The sequence below is a fragment of the Bos mutus genome, chromosome 19, assembly GCF_027580195.1.
Source record: "Bos mutus isolate GX-2022 chromosome 19, NWIPB_WYAK_1.1, whole genome shotgun sequence".
In the NCBI taxonomy this organism is placed as follows: domain Eukaryota; kingdom Metazoa; phylum Chordata; class Mammalia; order Artiodactyla; family Bovidae; genus Bos; species Bos mutus.
In genome coordinates, this window is record NC_091635.1 from 8,182,962 (window position 1) to 8,199,512 (window position 16,551).

The window sequence follows — 16,551 nt, forward strand, 5'->3', positions numbered from 1 at the left end:
ATGCATTCAGGGCGGGCAGGAAGACAGAAAACCGCCTGGTTGTGGATGGGGGGGGGGGCGGTGGTGGTCCCTGGGACACGAGAGAGGAAACAATACTTAAATCATAACATTTTAAAACAGCGGTGACACAAAAGATAAAAATAATATTTAAAAAAAGAACAAAAGTACTGACATTTGGATATAACAACAAACACAGAGAGCAGACCCTCCTGTTGTGAACTGTCAGCAAAGAAGCTAAAGCAATTACTGTGACAGACGGGGGAAGGGGCCTGGGAAAAATGCTAACAAGCAAGAGAGGAGCAAAGAAAGTTCACTGTGTTCCCCGTGGTCATTATTAAACTGAGGTTCGTAAAACGCCACTGCTGCTTTTACTTTCATGTGTTTAGTTTTATTTCAGCAAATAAAAAATATTTTCAAGAACTTTCTTAGGTTATCCCTTTAGCGTACCCTCCTTAACTCAGTTGGCTATAGATTTTTCTGCCAGGGGGGTGATCAGAAGCAGGATCTGGACAGCATGGAAGAACCGCTGTTATTGTCATCATTGTGCATTCACTGACTCACAGAACTTTATTGACATGCTAAGGTGGCCCAGACACTCTTCATGAGGTCATTCTGGCATTTTATTGAATGCTAACTGGTGGTTTTCTTTTCCTGCATGTGCACCTGGCTTCTCCAAAGGTCTTGATTTTTATTTGTTTGTTTATGGCTGTACCTCGCAGCTTGCAGGATCTTAGTTCCCTCACCAGGAATTAAACCCACATCCTCGGCAGTAAAAGCACTGGTTCTTAACCACTGGATCAGCAGGCAATTTTCCTCCACAGGACTTTAATTTCTCTAAAGGTAGGGACTGTGCTGCATATTTTATTTCTATTGACAGTGTCTAGCACGGGTCTAGGTGCGTGATAAGCACTCACAGAAATCTTAATTATATACAAAGTAAGTGTCATGGTTAAATAAGAGACACTCTTAGAGGGTCCTAACTCTGATACCATTGCTTTGTTCCAGGAGGGAAGGTGAGTCTTTGAATCAGACTTGTTTGCTTTTTTAGTGATGCTCCCCTACGCCTTGCTTCCATACAGTGACAGAAGCTTCCAGAAATTCTTCCAAGGCAGAGGAAGGTGTAGTGTTAATAGGCTGGATACTCGGGCAGCGGGACCCGATACTCTTCCTCCTTACAGCATCCCTGAATCTTTTCCACACTGTGTGCTGGGTTGGAGTGGGGCGCGGGGTGGGGGGGAGCTGAGGCTTCGAGCCAGCCCTTCTGGGCCGCTGCTTGCCTAGGATCTAATTTGGATCAGATGACAGGCTCAGAGGGGAACCCATGTCACAGCTGGGGCCTCCCCAGCAAACAGAAGCCAAAGGACTCAGGGACTTTTTTTCCTCCTTTGAGGACAACTGTCCTGACTCCTGTAACATGATATCTAAACTGTAAGATCTGAGAAACTCTGTATATGCTACATCTCTACATCTATGTATATAAGACAAAAGGAAGCCTACAAGAGTCTGAAGATAACAAGGGCGTGGGTCCCAGGTTGGGGCAGAGTCATGGCCCAGCTCTCGCAACCCAGCTGTCATGGCGTCCTGCCAGGCGGAGGCGGCCTACATGTCGTAGAGCCGGAGCTGCTCCTGCACGTCACCATCGGACATCTCGCCAAAGGTCTCCTTGTTGTCCTTCATGAGCTTGAAGATGGCAGCCAGCTGTTCCTTCTTAACTCTGTCAAGAAGAAAGGATAAAGAGGAAAAAGGTGCCCCCAAGCCAGGGAGAGACAGAGGCTTGTGCATCCCATAGAGTCAGAATAAGGAAATGAAACAAAGACAAAACCTGCTCTTAACACAGGAGCTCGTTTGGTCTTAAAAAAAAAAAAAAAAAAAAAAACGAGACTTCTACTAACTGGGGTTCTAAGTCTTGGGGTCTACCCTGGAGATTTGGGGACCCCAGGTTATCACTCAGGTTCTCGTCACTGCACTTCCCCAAAGGCCTCCCTTTAATGTTGATTACACATCTCCCCAGGGGGTGGGCCACAAGGAAGGAGACGTGTTCCACTAGGTGACTGGAGAGCCTGTGAAGAGACATGTTAGAAACAGCCTTCGTTTAGCAGGGGCCCCAGCCTCCAGGATATGATGATCTGAGGTGGGGCTGATGTGATAATAATAGAAGTCAAGGGCTCAATAAATGTGATGTGCTCGAATCGTCCCGAAACCACCTCCTCCCACCCCTGGTCCCGGTCCGTGGGAAAGCTGTCTTCCACGAAACCAGTTCCTAGTGCCAAAAAGGTTGGGGACCGCTAGTCTAGATGGCTGAGCCAAAAGTGGAGGAAGATAAAACACAATTGGCTGGGAAACAGGGGCACGTACAGACGTGTGCGCAGGGTGCTTGGCCTGAGGGCAAGGGTGCGTGTGGGGTCTCACTGCCCAGAGGAAGGGGTGCCTTTTTCCAGTTTGCACAAGGACACCTTAGAGCCAGTGGGGGCTCTGCCCCTCCTACCGGGGAACAGCCCTGGCTAGAGATCAGTTTTATGTTCACTGCACCTGGGCTGGGGGGTTGGGGGCTGGGAGTGATGTTCTGTTGTCTCTGTGAAGCTGGGCCATATCATCTGACCAGCACAGGACACCTCCCAGCAATGCAAACATGAAAGGGTGGGGAGACGCTTAGCTGCCACGGGTTGCTTTCTTGTTGGCTCTGCTCTGCTGTGCTGTGCTGTCAGCCTGGCTGGGCCCTGCATGCTGGCACGGGCTCACCATGCCAGTTTCAGGCTTCTGTGATTCCTCCCTCCACCCTGTACTAGCAAATCGGCACGGGCCACCTTCAGAGGATGTCAAGCAAACGGCAAGTCTGTTCTGGTCCCTGCAGACCCACCAGGAGGCAGGGCCTCAGTACAGCCTCTGGGCACTCTGGCTTTGCAGGGCACAGCACTGCCCAGATGGCACCTCCATCCTGCCTAGAGGGGCTCTCGATCTATGTCTGGTCTTACACTTGTCCTAACATATTCCTTCTCCAATAATCCTTTATCTCCAAACAGCAGGCTGTTGGTTTTCTGACTAGAGCAGCAGCTAGAAGCTGAAATACTGAAGTCCCACATCCAAGCCTCTCTCAGTCACCCTGGAGAAGTTATTTCTACAATCCGCTTTCCTATCCAGAGGAGAAGGAACCTGTGAGAAGTCCGCAGTATCCTACCGTCTGAAGAAAGGAATACTAGGTCAAGAAGCTGTGAGTTGAACTCCTTGGATGGAATCCAGATGTACAAGTGTGCACCCCCCAAAGGAACACACATCTTCCCATGTGTCTCTTAATGGCCATGGGCTTGCACGTCCTGGGACGTCGTACTTTGCTGGAGAGTAAAAGGCACCAATTGAGAGAGAGAGCGAGCTTGAATTTTAATGGGTTCAAAAAGATTATTTTTGAAAGATAAAGCAAAATGGAAATAATCACGCAGTAATCAAGACCATCTACTCAAAGTTTATTGGACCAAAGGCTGAATACAGAAATCCAAGCCATAAGGAGTACATGAGGTTTGGTGCCTGCAAGCCACATTCAGAAAGTGTCCAGACAAACTTCATAACCTGGAAAGAGTCACCTATTTTTTCAATCAGACCCTGGCCTGGACAAGGACATCTCTTACTACCGCTGTGTGGGGCAGGGGCTACTCACAGGAGCACATCTGCTATTTGTTACGTGGTGCTGTGTGACTCTGCCTTTGTTCCCTGTTCCTTCCTAAACCCATGAACCTAAAGTACTAGACCCGGAAGAGAAGGTCCCTGGGAATGTAACCTGCCCTGGGAACTGACATTGAACGTTTCCCAGCCTTGCATTAGATACAAAAAGAAATTTTCTTATAAACTTAGTGCTTTAAAAAATGTTTAACCAATAAATCTAAAAACTGCAGATTAGTTTGGTATAGTATAAATATCGTCAAATATAAAATTCCAAGAGACGGATCTGGGACCCCACCTGATGATCTGGTGAAATTCTGACTCATCTATGAAACCGAGGAAAAGGCAGAATTGTTACATCCATTTTCAGCGAACACTATCGTTATTGCTTCTGCTAAAGCGAAGGTGGAGATGCAGCTGAGCTGGTAAGAACATGGTGAAAAGGCCTTTTCGCAACAAGAGGGCTGGATCCAAGCCTGCTCTGAGTGGAGGGTAAGGGCCGGAGGAAATCAACAGCTGGCTCTGGCGCTTTGCTGCCCACGCATCAACCATTGTCTCCCTCACCCCCCAATCCAGCCAGCTAAAGACAGAGGGGAAGCGGGCCCTAAGGGCGAGGAGGGTAGTCGACCCCCCTGAGCACCCAGTGGGCCCAGGCAGCACCCCATCATGTGTCCATCACACCTCAATGTCTCTCTTGGTTTGGCTTCGGTGATGAAAAGCGGAAGGGCTGGGATGAAACTATACTGATTTTAAAATGATGGCATTGGTGACATTGGTGATATCTCAGGTGTAAAGGGTGTGTGGACGACAGGAACACTGAGTGACAAGGAAAATAAAAGTCCAGGAAAATCCTTCAGCTAAACAAAGCAATCCACACAGACAGGGAGGAACGCCTCTGCAAGGGATCACCCCAGGCATTGTGGACCCTCCCAGCCAAGGAAAGTCCTGGAGTGGGGGTCGACTCCTGGAAGATTTATGTAGGAAAATGCACCCCAGGAGCCCACTTGCTCCTCTCTGGGGCTTCCACTGTATCGCTCAAGTTTTAAGATGCCAAAAGGAAAAGCCTTTAGGAGGAGCCTAAGGATAACTTCATTATTCCTCGGTTCTGTAAAGAGAAATAAGGGGAAAAGATCATTGATTTCACTCATATCATCTTACTGCGGGAAAAGAAGAGGGGAAATAGGGTGAGGAAGGGAATGTTTGGAATTGCAGAAGCCAGCCCAGACGCTAGGATCCAGACCCCAGGGGAGTCACCTGCAGCAGGATGGCCCACTAACCAGAGCTAGCCGGAGACTCTCTGCCAGGCCTCCCGGGAAGCAGGTCAGGCCCCACGTGTGGGTAGTTAGGCCAAAAGCTCCCACTTGTAGGTCAGTAGGCAGGTCAAGTCCTTCATGTATGTATTTAGTTCCGGTCCCACACATGGACAGTTAAACAGTCCCAAAGAGGGTCCCAAGTGTGGGGGGACTGAGCAGGTTGGGGTCCCACACATGGGTAGTTAGGCAGGGAGGGCCCTCAGTTGGGCAGTAGGGCAGGTAGGGGCCCACATATTGGCAGTTTCACAGTAAGGTCCCACTTGTAGGCAGTTGGTCAGGGTGGACCTTCAGTTAGGTAAGTGGGCAGGTCAGGGCCCACACATTGATAGTTGAGCAGGTCAAGGGCCCCATTATAGGTAGTTGGCAGACTGGGACCCACACGTGGGTAATTAAGCAAGTTAGATCCCTCAGTTGGGTATCTGGGCAGGTCAGGTCCCTGTGTGGGTAGTTGATCAAGTAGGGGTCCACGTGTAGGTAGCTGGGCAGGTTGGGTGCTACCAGTGGGTAATTGAGCAGATAGGGGTTGCTCACATTGGCAGCTGAGCAGATCAGGGCCCTCATTCAGATAACTGTACAGGTTGGGTCCCACAGCTAGGACAAGTAGGTGGTCAGGCAGGGCAGGTCCCACTTGCAGAGTGTTGGCAGTGAGTGTCAGACTTTAGTTGGGCAGGTAGGGTCCCCCACTTAGATATTTGGGGGTTCAGGTGTCCATGTAGATAGCTGAGCAGGTTGAAGCCCAATTGTAGGTAGCTGACAGAGAGGGTCCCACATTGGGTATTTGAGCAGTCTGGACTGCACATGTAGGGGGTTGAGCAGGTTGGGTCCTCAATTAGGTAGCTGGGCAGATTGGGGCTCACTTGTACCCAGCTTAACAGGGAGGGTCTCTCAGCAGATAGTTGGCGGGGAGGTTCCCCCAAGTGTCAATGAGCAGGGCGGCCATAGATGGGTGGGCTGAGGCCTCACCTGTATTTAGTTAGGTAGGTCAGACTGCAAGGGTCAGATTCGGCTTTGTGGCCGTTCTAAGCTGGTCCTCTCACCAGAGATTATTTCCTGTCCTTGCTAGGTGGGTTTTGTCCCTTCTGGGGACAGTGGCTTCTAAGGATATGTGCTCCCCAGATGAGGCAAATGGCATGTGTGCCTTTTCTAAGAGACAAGTTGAGCACTCTACCCAAGTGAGCGCTGAGGGAGCCCTGGGGGACCCAACTTTATCCCTCTGGCGCCCTCATGTGGACATAAGCCAGCACGTGTTTCTAGAAATTCACGCTGGTGGATGATTCACGGACATGCCAGGAGGTGGAAAACAGAAGATCCATTCCCCTTGCCAGTTACGCATTTCAAAACATCATCCACTAGAGCGGTGTCCACCTCCAAAAGGGTCGGGCCAGTCCTGGGGACACTCAGAATGGAATGGATACTTGGGTCCCGGGTCTTTATTATCAGAGCCAGCTGGTCTACCTCCTGGGTTCCACTTTTCCCTGGTCCGGAAGATGGGAAGAAGGGATGGTGTACAACGAAAGGAGTGCCCAATGGTCCCTTTTTTCTTTTGTTTGCTGCCAAGCTAGAAGCCAGCCAAGCTCTCCAGTTTCACTAGTCTTGGGTGTGAGCGGTGGTGTCTTGCTGCGGGGAACAGTCAACCTGCAAGTCCCTCATTCCAGCCATTCTGAGGCTGCATGTGGCACCTCCCAGAAGAGCTGCAGGGGGAATCCATACTACTGTGTTGGCCGGCTTAGTGAATTTAAAGTCAAGAATTTGCAGCATGGGCTTTTAACCTGCTTGCTACGTGATGGGGACCCTGAATGCCAGGAAAGGAATTAGAAACAAGCAGAGTTTGGTTGATCAGAATTTAACAGTCAGAGAAGAGCACACATTTTTCACTGGCCTCTGGTTCTAGTGGTTTGACGGTATTTTTCACCCTGACAATCCCAAGGCAGTTTTCTGAACCCAACCGGGACCAGAGCTGTCTCACACCTGTCAGCTCTCCTCGTCCCCAGGGGATCTATCTAACTGTAGATGGAAAGACAAAGCCACACTTGCCAGCCTCTGCAACCCCAAGCATCACCATGCGAGGACCATGCGAGAAGAGTGGGCGTCATAGGGCCCCATGCAGTGCTGAGTGGGCTGACCACGTGCAGGGACCACGTGCAGCTGACCACGTGCAGGGAGAGAGCAAGCAGACCCCACAGGCAGACGTGTGGGGCAGCCCCGGGAGCATGCTGGGAGGGACAGTAATGAAAAGGAACATGAACTCCAGCCCCGTCCTGGGAGGACCGTGTTCACGGCCACGAAGTCCGCCAGTCCCTCCTTCTCAGCTTGGGCAGGGCGGTGATAACCAAGCCTGCACGTGAGGAGGTGAGAAAACTTCACCCCAACAGCAGCACTCGGGCAGTCTCCACCCCCACAGAACAGCACTCATCTGGAGAGCCCCAGAGATCCAGGGGGGAAAAGACCCATCCCCCCCGGGCAACAGAGTCTGCTCTCTGGACACCATGGAGGAAGGACTTTCCTTCTTCCTGCCCGACGTCCCAGCTCTGAGCCCAGGGATGGTGGCAGTCTGACCCCAGCCTGATCCTGCCATCCAGTCAGCTAACTGGCCTTTCCCTTTCTAGTGGTCCCTCACATCTGCAGCAGACACAGAATAAGGCGAGGGTCCTGGCCACAGCCTCTGCCCACAGGGGCCTTCGAGGGACCCACAGCCACGTCAAGCCCCCTCCATCCTTAATGCTGGGCTGCACACCTTTTCTGGAAAGGGCCAGGTTCTGACTCTTTTAGGCTTTTTGGGCCCCACAGTCCCTCTGCTACTACTCAGTTCAGCCCCTGCAGTGCAAAAGCTGCCACAGACCACAGAAAAGCAAATGAATGCAGCCGGGTTCCAATCACACTGGATTTACAAAAACAGGGCCGTAGCCCTCTGCCAGCCCTTGCTCTGATCATAACTACCAGCCTGACCCACAACTTGGCACAGGGTTTCTGCTGGGCACTGTTCTACTTTCTTTTGTTGTTGTTCAGTCGCTAAGTGGTGTCCGACTCTTTGTAACCCTGTGGACTGCAGCACATCAGGCTTCCCTGTCCTTCACTATCTCCCGGAGTTTGCTCAAACTCATGTCCATTGAGTCAGTGATGCCATCTAACCATCTCATCCTCTGTTGCCCCCTTCTCCCCTTGCCCTCAATCTTTTCCAGCATCAGGGTCTTTTCCAATGAATCGGCTCTCATTGGAAATCAGGTGGCCAAAGTATTGGAGCTTTCTTAGGGTAGGACTAAGGCTGCAGGGGTGAACACCACCTCCTGGGGATGACAGTTTCCCCCCAGCCTCACAAGAGGGCGCTAGTCCTCCAAGCAGCTGGTTCATTAGGTCCAGGAGGGACTTGGGCCTCCAAGAACCCCTGGGCTGTGGGAAAGGGGCCTGCTGGCCCAGGAGCCTTGAGCTGGATGAGAATGAGCCGGCCCGGGTACACAGAAATGAATTAATCGGTTATGAAGGCGGCGGAGGAGGAGAGATTTAGATCACAGTCGTGATGGGGACAGTCACAGACAGGGTGAAGGAGGCACCAAGTCAATCTCCTTACCAAAAGGATTTGCAAGAATATTTGTGGCTCAGGACCTAAGGAACTTGCTACAGGGAAGTGAGGTCAGAAGTCAGCTCAATCCTGAAATATAAAGGCAGCAAACCGGGTCACACCCAGAGGCCGCGGCGCGTGGGCACCGAGAAGTGGGAGGACACCTCCCCCAGGCTGGGCTCACCCTGCCACCCCTCCGCCCCTGGGTGAAGAGCCTTCCGGGCCAGGTTTGGAAGGATTGGCGGCAGCTCCAGGAGGGGAAAAGGGGTTCTCGTGGGCAGAGCACCTTCTGACTCCTGAGTGATGCTAGGTGGGTTGGAAATAATAGAATCTAGATCCTGGAATAACAGAGCCTCCATTCCTGACCCTAGAACCCAGCTTGCGGGAGCCAGTGGGGAGTGATCGCCCAGCCCCTCCGGGTTACCGGGCTCAGGAAACACGCCCCCATTTGTTAATAGATATGTGCCTGAACAAAAAGGACCCCAGGCCACAGGCTGGCCTGTGTCAGACCACCGGTTCTTCCCCCTGATCCGTCCCCGCTATACTGCTGCTCCTTAGGAGGGAAGCCCATGGGTCTAAGGGAAGCCCATGGGTCAGTGTAGGTGTCCGGCTGGCGACGGGCGGGGGAAGAACCTAGTCCTAAAAATGAGTTGCTGCCGTGGCTACAGCTGCCTCAGAGCTCCATGGAGCAGAACAGATAAAAAAGGACTGCTGGCCCGGTGCTGGGGCGGGGGTGGGGGTGGGGGAGCTGGAGGGTGCTGGCGGGGTAGGGCGGGGGCGCTTGGCTGCCAGGCGGATGAGCAGGAAGAATCGTGCTCTGTCCTGAAGTGATGGATTGGTTTTGTCATGAACTCTCCGTGTACCGTGAACAGCCAGATCTGCTCCAGGCTCTTCCCAAGCATCTCTCTTTCTCCCTCTCGGTGGGGGAGGTGGGGGGCAAGAAAGGGCTCGGCCGCCCTCCCTCCTCCCTGTCACCCGCTCCTCCAGAGTTTCCCAAGGGTACTGTTACGGGGAAATGGAGCCAGGACAGGGGGGAAAAAACCTCTAAAACGGAAATGGGGCAGTGGGGGCGTGGCTTGTGGGAGGCCCGCCTCCTCTCCACACTACAACGAAGGGGCCTCCCGGAGTGGCACCCGAACCCCAGAAAGCTGAGCAGCCCGGAGGAGGGCCGGGCGGCCTACCTCTGTTCCTCCTCCAGCTCCTCCTTGGTCATCATCTTCTTGTACTGGTTTCCCCGCAGCTTCCCAGGGCTGTATTTGAAGGAGAAGGCCTCGCCCCCTGCAGAGACACCCAGTAGAGCCGGTTAGCGTGCTGGGCTCTCCGGCAAATTTAGTCCCCTTTCCCTTCCTTAGAAAGGAAAGGTTCTTTCCCTTCCAAAGAACCACGTGGGCCAGAGAGGGCGCCCCGCTTCGAAGACGGGCAGACAGGGGCCCACGCCCACCCAAGGCCTGCACCTGGAAGGATCTCCCCACACCCCTTCCACTCAGGAACTCTTTTTAGGAACTTGAACCGGGGATGAGGCAGCCAGAAAGAAACCTGCGCGCACACACACACACACCAGTCCCCCCAGGCCATTTGGTTCCATCCATTCTCCCAAGGGGCTTCCCAGGCTAGTGTTAAAGAATCTGCCTTCCAATGCAGGAGACTCTGGTTGGATCCCTGAGTAGGGAAGACCTCCTGCAGGAGGGCATGGCAACCCACTCCAGTATTCTTGCCTGGAGAATCCCATGGACAGAGGAGCCTGGCGGGCTACAGCCCATGGGCTCACAGAGTTGCACACGACTGAAGCGACTTAGCAAGCACACATGCATTCTCCCAAGACCAGGCTGGGCCATCCTCAGAGCTGCCTGTCGGCCCCTCTCCCTCAAGGACTCTGGCCAAACAGCTGTTCCCCGGGCTGTTCTCCCCCTCATCCTGATCCTCCCTCCCCAATGCTGCTGTGCTCATTACATGGTCAGACAGAGGGCACTTATCTCTGGGAAGCAGGCTGTGCCCGGGCGCTGCGTTCCCTGCCTCTTCTTGGGTCCCGGGTATAGAAGGCAACAGGGACCTGCAACCCTCCTGCCGAGGTCCTGGGTCTCCTGGGCTTGAGAGTGCCTGCCCTGCCATCTAGGAGCCTCATGTCAGCAGGCCCCTTCTATGCCCCTCCTCCCACCAGTGACTAAAAATCTAAAAACAAAACAAAACAAAAAACACATCCAGCCCACAATGGGACAAGGGATGATGTGGGCTTGTCCATGGTGTGTTTAAATAGGTCATTAAAACCAGTACTTAGGGGGACCTCCCTGGTGGTCCAGTGGCTAAGACTCTGAGCTCCCAATGCAGAGGGGCCTGGGTTCAGTCCCTGGTCATGGAACTAGATCCCACATGCTACGACTAAGGCTTAGCACCACCAAATAAATAACTATATTATATATATATATATATATGGCTTCCCAGGTGGCTGGCAAAGAATCCACCTGCAATGAGGGAGACCTGGGTTTGATCCCTGGGTTGGGAAGATCCCCTGGAGAAAAGAACAGCTACCCACTCCAGTATTCTTGCCTGGAGAATTCCATGAACTGTATTCATGGACTGTATAGTCCATGGGGTCGCAAAGAGTTGGACACGACTGAACGACTTTCACTTTCATATATATTTTAAAGTACTTATTACTGAATGGGTGTTTCTGGGTTCGCCAAACCCAGGGCAGCCTTCGTAAGACCTTGTAGCTGCTTTGGAATGTACAGAAGGGCAGTTCTAGAGACCTGAGAAGGGCATACCAGGGGGTCTGGACAGAGAAAAACAGGCATGTGTGATGTGGGGAGAAGGCTGCAGGGCAGAAAAGGAAAGAGCTGTGAGCATTCTCCTGGCCGAGTGTCCAGTGGAGAGCATTCCCTCGGGAAGCAGTGCCCTTACATGGACCTTCAGCTCAGCAGGTGGAGGGCAGACAGCCTCCGGCCAGCCTGGAGGACCGAGGTTGAACAGCTTGTCTTATCTAATTTCTGTTAATGTATAAAGAATTGAGTATGGGAAACGCAGAGACCAGCAAATCACCCTCCCACACAGATGTCTTCTTTTTCAGTTCTGTTCTATGTCACTCAAATGTCAGGTATCTCAAACACCTCCACATCCTGCCCTGGGGCCACCCAGACGGTCTCCAGCTGGCGGCTGTCCCCAGTGATCAGACAGGCTGGCGTGGGCTCCAGGCAGGAAAGGGCTGCAGCCTCTGAGCCTCTCGTTCTCTCTAGGCCAAAGGAAGAAGGTTCTGGATGCAAACTCAGAACCCAGGGGTTGTCACGGGGGCGGTGTTTGCTCTCACCACAACCTGACTGACTTTGCAGGAGAATCTGGCCCCCAGGGCTGAGCACTCCCTTTACCCCACGTCTGGACAGGGTTTAATTTGCTCTTCATTCATTCAGCAAATATTGATATTCAGTGAGCTCTCTGCTGGGTGCTGGGGGCTTAGCAGGGAAGAAAGCATACAGCGGGCAAAGATGAGTAATCAAAATAGCAGAGTTTGCAGTAGGTCCTGAGAGCTCTTCAGCAAAGGACAGTGGGAGGGGAGAGGAAGGTGGGGAGAGGGCTGCTTGGAAGTTTAATGGCAGTGGGGAGGGCTGTCAGGAAGGGCTTTTCAGGTGATGCTGCAGGTCTGGGGAGACGGATCTAGCAAAGCAAGGAAGCCAGTGAGGCCGGGTGGCAGGGAGCAAGGGGACAGGAGGACATGGAGTGAAGAGCTGGGGTGCCAGGGGAGGCCTTATTACATTTCTGGTAAGGTGTAAAGAATTGGGGATGGGAAATGCAGAGACCAGCTGAATATTTTTTGGTCTTCACTCTGCACTTGGCTCTTCATTCATTCTGCAGGGCTTGCTGAATGAATGAAGAGGACATTCTTCCTCCTGGTGAGCTGGGGCTGGGGCTTGGTGCTGAGACCGGATGAGCCCACCCCCCTCCCTGGAGACCCCACTCCCATCAGCTGCTCTCCCCTCCAGGCTGAGCACAGCTCAGGCTGATGAGCCAAGGGGCCGCAGCATCATTAGGAGCTTCCAACAGCTCAGGGCTTGGACTGTGACATCCGGGGATCTGGGACCCAAGCTGAGCAATTTGGGGCCGTCGTTTGAGGAGCCGGGGTCTTTGGTGGTCAGGAAAAAACCTGCCAAGGGACAGAATCACATGGAGCTAGTCTCAGAACGAGCTCGTGGCCATGCTGGCTTCTGGCCCTCAGGAAGAGGCAACGGACAAAGAAAATGGATTAACCTCGATGTCAAGGTCATGGTGTTGCTATGTTTTAGAAACATAAAGCAGAAAAATGCTGCCAGCTGAGTACTGCTCAAGGTTTCCAACCTGTGGGGCGGGTCTGATAATGCTTCTCTCCCGAGCCGGAGAGAACAAACCACTTATAAAGGCTTTTGCTTACTCCCGTAATGGTGACAGAGGGACACACAGCCACATCCAAGGCGGCTAGACCAGGGAGGGGTTCAACGTGAGAGCCTCCCAGGGAGGGGGCCTTCCTCATGCCGTCTTCTGTGAATCCACCCAGTCACTTAGGGAAGGCACCTTGGCGAACACTAATTAATTAGCAAGCGGAACTGCTCACTGCAGAGGGCCTGGGGGCCTCTCCTGTGCGCTTCTGACAGCTGGAGCCCTACACCTCTCGGGCCTCGGCCTCCAGAGGGCTGCCAGGAGGCGGCCTGGGGGATGGACAAGGTCCAGGAGCAGCAGTCAGATAAGGAGGGAGGGCCCTGTTGACCCTGCACATGGCTAGGTGTGGGGCTGCACGTCTGAGAGTGTTCCAGAAGAGGGGTCTGCTGAGCCTCCCCTTGTCCTGGCCCCCTAGGGCTACCAGCAGCCTTGGCTTTTGCCTTCTGCATTCCCAAATCACTAATAGGATCCAATAACGTGGCAGAGACAGGCCTCAGGGCCGTGGTTCCTGCAGACGATCTGAGAGAAACAGCAGCAGCGGAAAGGGAGCCCCTAGCAAGGGGCTGATACCCCCCCCACCTCAGCCTTCTGCCCCACCCCCTTCCTCTAAAGCTGTCTGGATAGAAACCCAAGGCCCTTTCCTGCAGGGCCTCCTGGTGGGGAAGCCTCCTGGTGGGGAAGCCTCCTCAGATACCCCCTCCCCCAGTCCCAGCCCAACCCTGGCCGCCTGGCCCACACCACCAGCCCCGGTTACTGCATTCCTGCAGCCCTCTCTTTCCGGGGCCCCTGCCAGCTGTTGACTTAAAAATCACAGCAACAATCCCCCCTTTTAAAAAAGCCTGAATATTTCAAACGTACACAAAAGTACAGCGAGTAATAAGTCCTCGGTGTACATGCCATATAGATTTGACCAGTGCTGACATTTTGCTATTTTTGCTTCAGCTTCTTCTTCTTCCTTTTTTTTTTTAAATAAAGAAATAAAACATGACAGATCCAGCAGAGGCCCCACCCTGTGTTGGGTCCCATCTGTCTGGGGCGCTGGTCCCCGTGGGTACCCAGAGCAAACACATTGCTTTCCACCCAGTTAAGTCTGAACTGGTCCATTTCCTCAAGGCTCCCGGTCACTCCCTGTTTCTCCCACCGGCTACCTAGGATCTGAGGGCCACACAGGTCTGGCTGGTCAGCTAGAGCTGCTTGGAAATCAGACATTTCCTCTCCAGGGAACCTTAACCTGCAGAACCCAAGAGGCGGCCCTGAAAGTGGCTTTAGTCTCTGTGAAATAGGTCCGAGGTATTTGAGAGAAACATGAAATGCACAAAGTCGGGGTGAGAAGGGCGTTAGGCACCGCAGGAAATAGAAGGTCAGTGATGGGCCGTCTGTATTTACAGACAACTCATATTGTATAGATGGGCTTCCCAGGTGGTGCTAATGGCAAAGAACCCACCTGCCAATGCAGGAGACATAAGAGACTCGGGTTTGATCCCTGGGTCAGGAAGATCCCCTGGAGGAGGGCATGGCAACCCACTCCAGTATTCTTGCCTGGAGAATCCCATAGACAGAGAAGCCTGGTGGGCTATAGTCCATAGGGTCACAAAGAGTCAGACACGACCGAAGCAATTCAGCATACAGGCACGCATACGGTATAGATAGAAAAGCGATGGCCAAAGGAGCAAAGCAGGTGAGCAGGGAGATGGGTGCGAAGGTGGGATCAGAGAGGAGCAGGCTCCGACCTCAGTGTCAGCCAGAGGCGATAATGCCGGCCTCCGGGGGCAGCACTATGCAACCTGGAGGCCGGGTCCCACTCACCGTCTTCCTCCTCAGGCCCTGCCTGCGGTGAACCCTCCTCACCGTCCAGCTCCTGCTCCGCTTCCTGCAAGACAAGGAGAAGGGTCAGTGCCCAGGCACCCGGTTTACTCTTCGATACCGTCATTCGGTGTTTGACCCCTCGGTTAAAGTGACCTGACCCCTGGATCTGCTGTTGGGAGAGATGTGCTTGTGGACTGGAAGTGGACCTCGGGGACATGGGGCGTCTTGGGGAGAGGCAGGGGCCGCCCAGGGACAGCTTGATCACGCACAGCACCCGCACTGTCCTTTGAGCGTGGTTGGGAGGTCCTTCCTGAGAAGGGGCCACGGTCAACAGCAGGTAGAAACAGGAACGTCAGTGTGAGTGCCGGTTGTCCGAGGTGACGGCGGGGAGACTCTAGGCCAAGGAGCCATGTTTTCACCTTGACACTGTGGCTCCTTTGCCTTTTCCAGGTAGGTCAAGTGGTGGGTGCCACTTTGACAAGTGGACTGGGTGACCCCCACCTCCCACTACAGTGAGCAGAACAAAGGGCACGCGGGACTTCCCTGGTGGTCCAGTGGTTAAGCATCCATGTTCCAGCGCAGGGGATGCTGGTTCGATCCCTGGTCCGGGAACTAAGATCCCACATGCTGCAGAGCAACTAAGCGTGTACGCCCTGGAGCCGGTGTGCCACAACTAGAGAGAAGCCCCGTGTGCCACAACTAGAGAGAGCCCACGCGTCGCAACAAAGACACAGTGCAGCCAAAAAACCCCAAACAAAACCCAAAAGGCAAGAGAGGAAAGCTGGTGGGGTCTCTGGAGGCCGGGCCGGGCCGACCATCACAGAGCAGCCGTGTTTGTGCTCACAGTCTCCATCTCTGCTTCCTCCAACCTCTTCTCAGTCCCGGACCGTTTCAGATCGCATTTTCCCAAAATTGGAACTCCACCTCCCTCAGCCCAGTTCTCTCCCATGGATGCACGGACAAAATAAACAGCAGGCTGGAAGGAATGTCCCGGGATGGCCTTGGTGGAGAGGAAGGGGTGACTTCAACTTGCAGGAATGTTGGAGGATGAGAGGGAGGTGGTGGGGGAGCTGAGGGACAGAAGGGCGCGGGGAGGAGACCGAGGAAGCCCAGCGGCAGACAGGGCAGAGGAGGAGAGGGGAGCGCAGACGTGAACGGCTGCCCCACAGGGGACGGGGCAGCACAGCTGACAAGCCAGACCCAGGCCTTCAGGCTCTGAGCCCCCGGGTCCAGCGGTCTGCAGCCTCTGCAAAATGCGCAGGCAGGCTCCCGGCCAAATCAGAGCAAGCTAAGCTGGGAGACAAAGTTTGCACAAGCCCAATAGCAAGTCATGGCACTCCCCTCGTGGTCCAGTGGCTAAGACCCCATGCTCTGGGGGAAGCGGGTTCGATGCTTGGTCAGGGAACTAGACCCCACATCCCCTGACTAAAAGATCCCACATGCTGCAACTAAGACCTGACACAGCCAAAATAATTAATATTAAAAAAAAAAAAAAGCAAGTTGTAAGTGGCAAACCCAAAAGGTTTCCCTTGGGTCTCTTGTAACTCTCTTTTGATGGACCCCACAAGATGCCTCCAGGAGGAGCAGCGTGGGAGGCGGGAGCTGGTTCTTCTCCACTTAGCAGTTTACATGCAGCTCAGCACCACCTGGGGCTTCCCAGGTGGCTCAGTGGTAAAGAATCCAGCTGCCAAGCAGGAGACACGGGTTCGATCCCTGGGTCAGAAAGATCCTCTGGAGAAGGAAATGGCAACTCACTCCAGTATTCTTGCCTGGAAAATTCCATGGACAGAGGAGCCTGGCTGGGTGCAGTCCATGAGGTTGCAA

The 16,551-nt window shown here is 53.5% G+C and overlaps 1 protein-coding gene across 3 annotated transcripts in view; it reads right to left on the reverse strand.

Moving 5' to 3' along the window:
- Nucleotides 1-366: 366 nt before the first annotated feature.
- The window catches only part of MXRA7 (matrix remodeling associated 7), a 31,581-nt gene continuing 15,396 nt past the window's right edge, over nt 367-16,551 (reverse strand). Inside the window, exons 2-5 of one of the 3 annotated variants that reach the window (XM_070389131.1) lie at nt 14,728-14,791; nt 9,702-9,798; nt 8,530-8,610; nt 3,438-4,756 (exon numbers count right to left, since the gene is read on the reverse strand). In XM_070389131.1, the coding sequence (XP_070245232.1) occupies nt 8,577-8,610; nt 9,702-9,798; nt 14,728-14,791 (195 nt within the window). In that variant the 3' untranslated portion in view covers nt 3,438-4,756; nt 8,530-8,576. Of the gene's footprint in view, nt 1,715-3,437; nt 4,757-8,529; nt 8,611-9,701; nt 9,799-14,727; nt 14,792-16,551 lie in introns of those variants that run through there. The other 2 variants (XM_070389130.1, XM_070389132.1) reach the window with 2 other exon arrangements.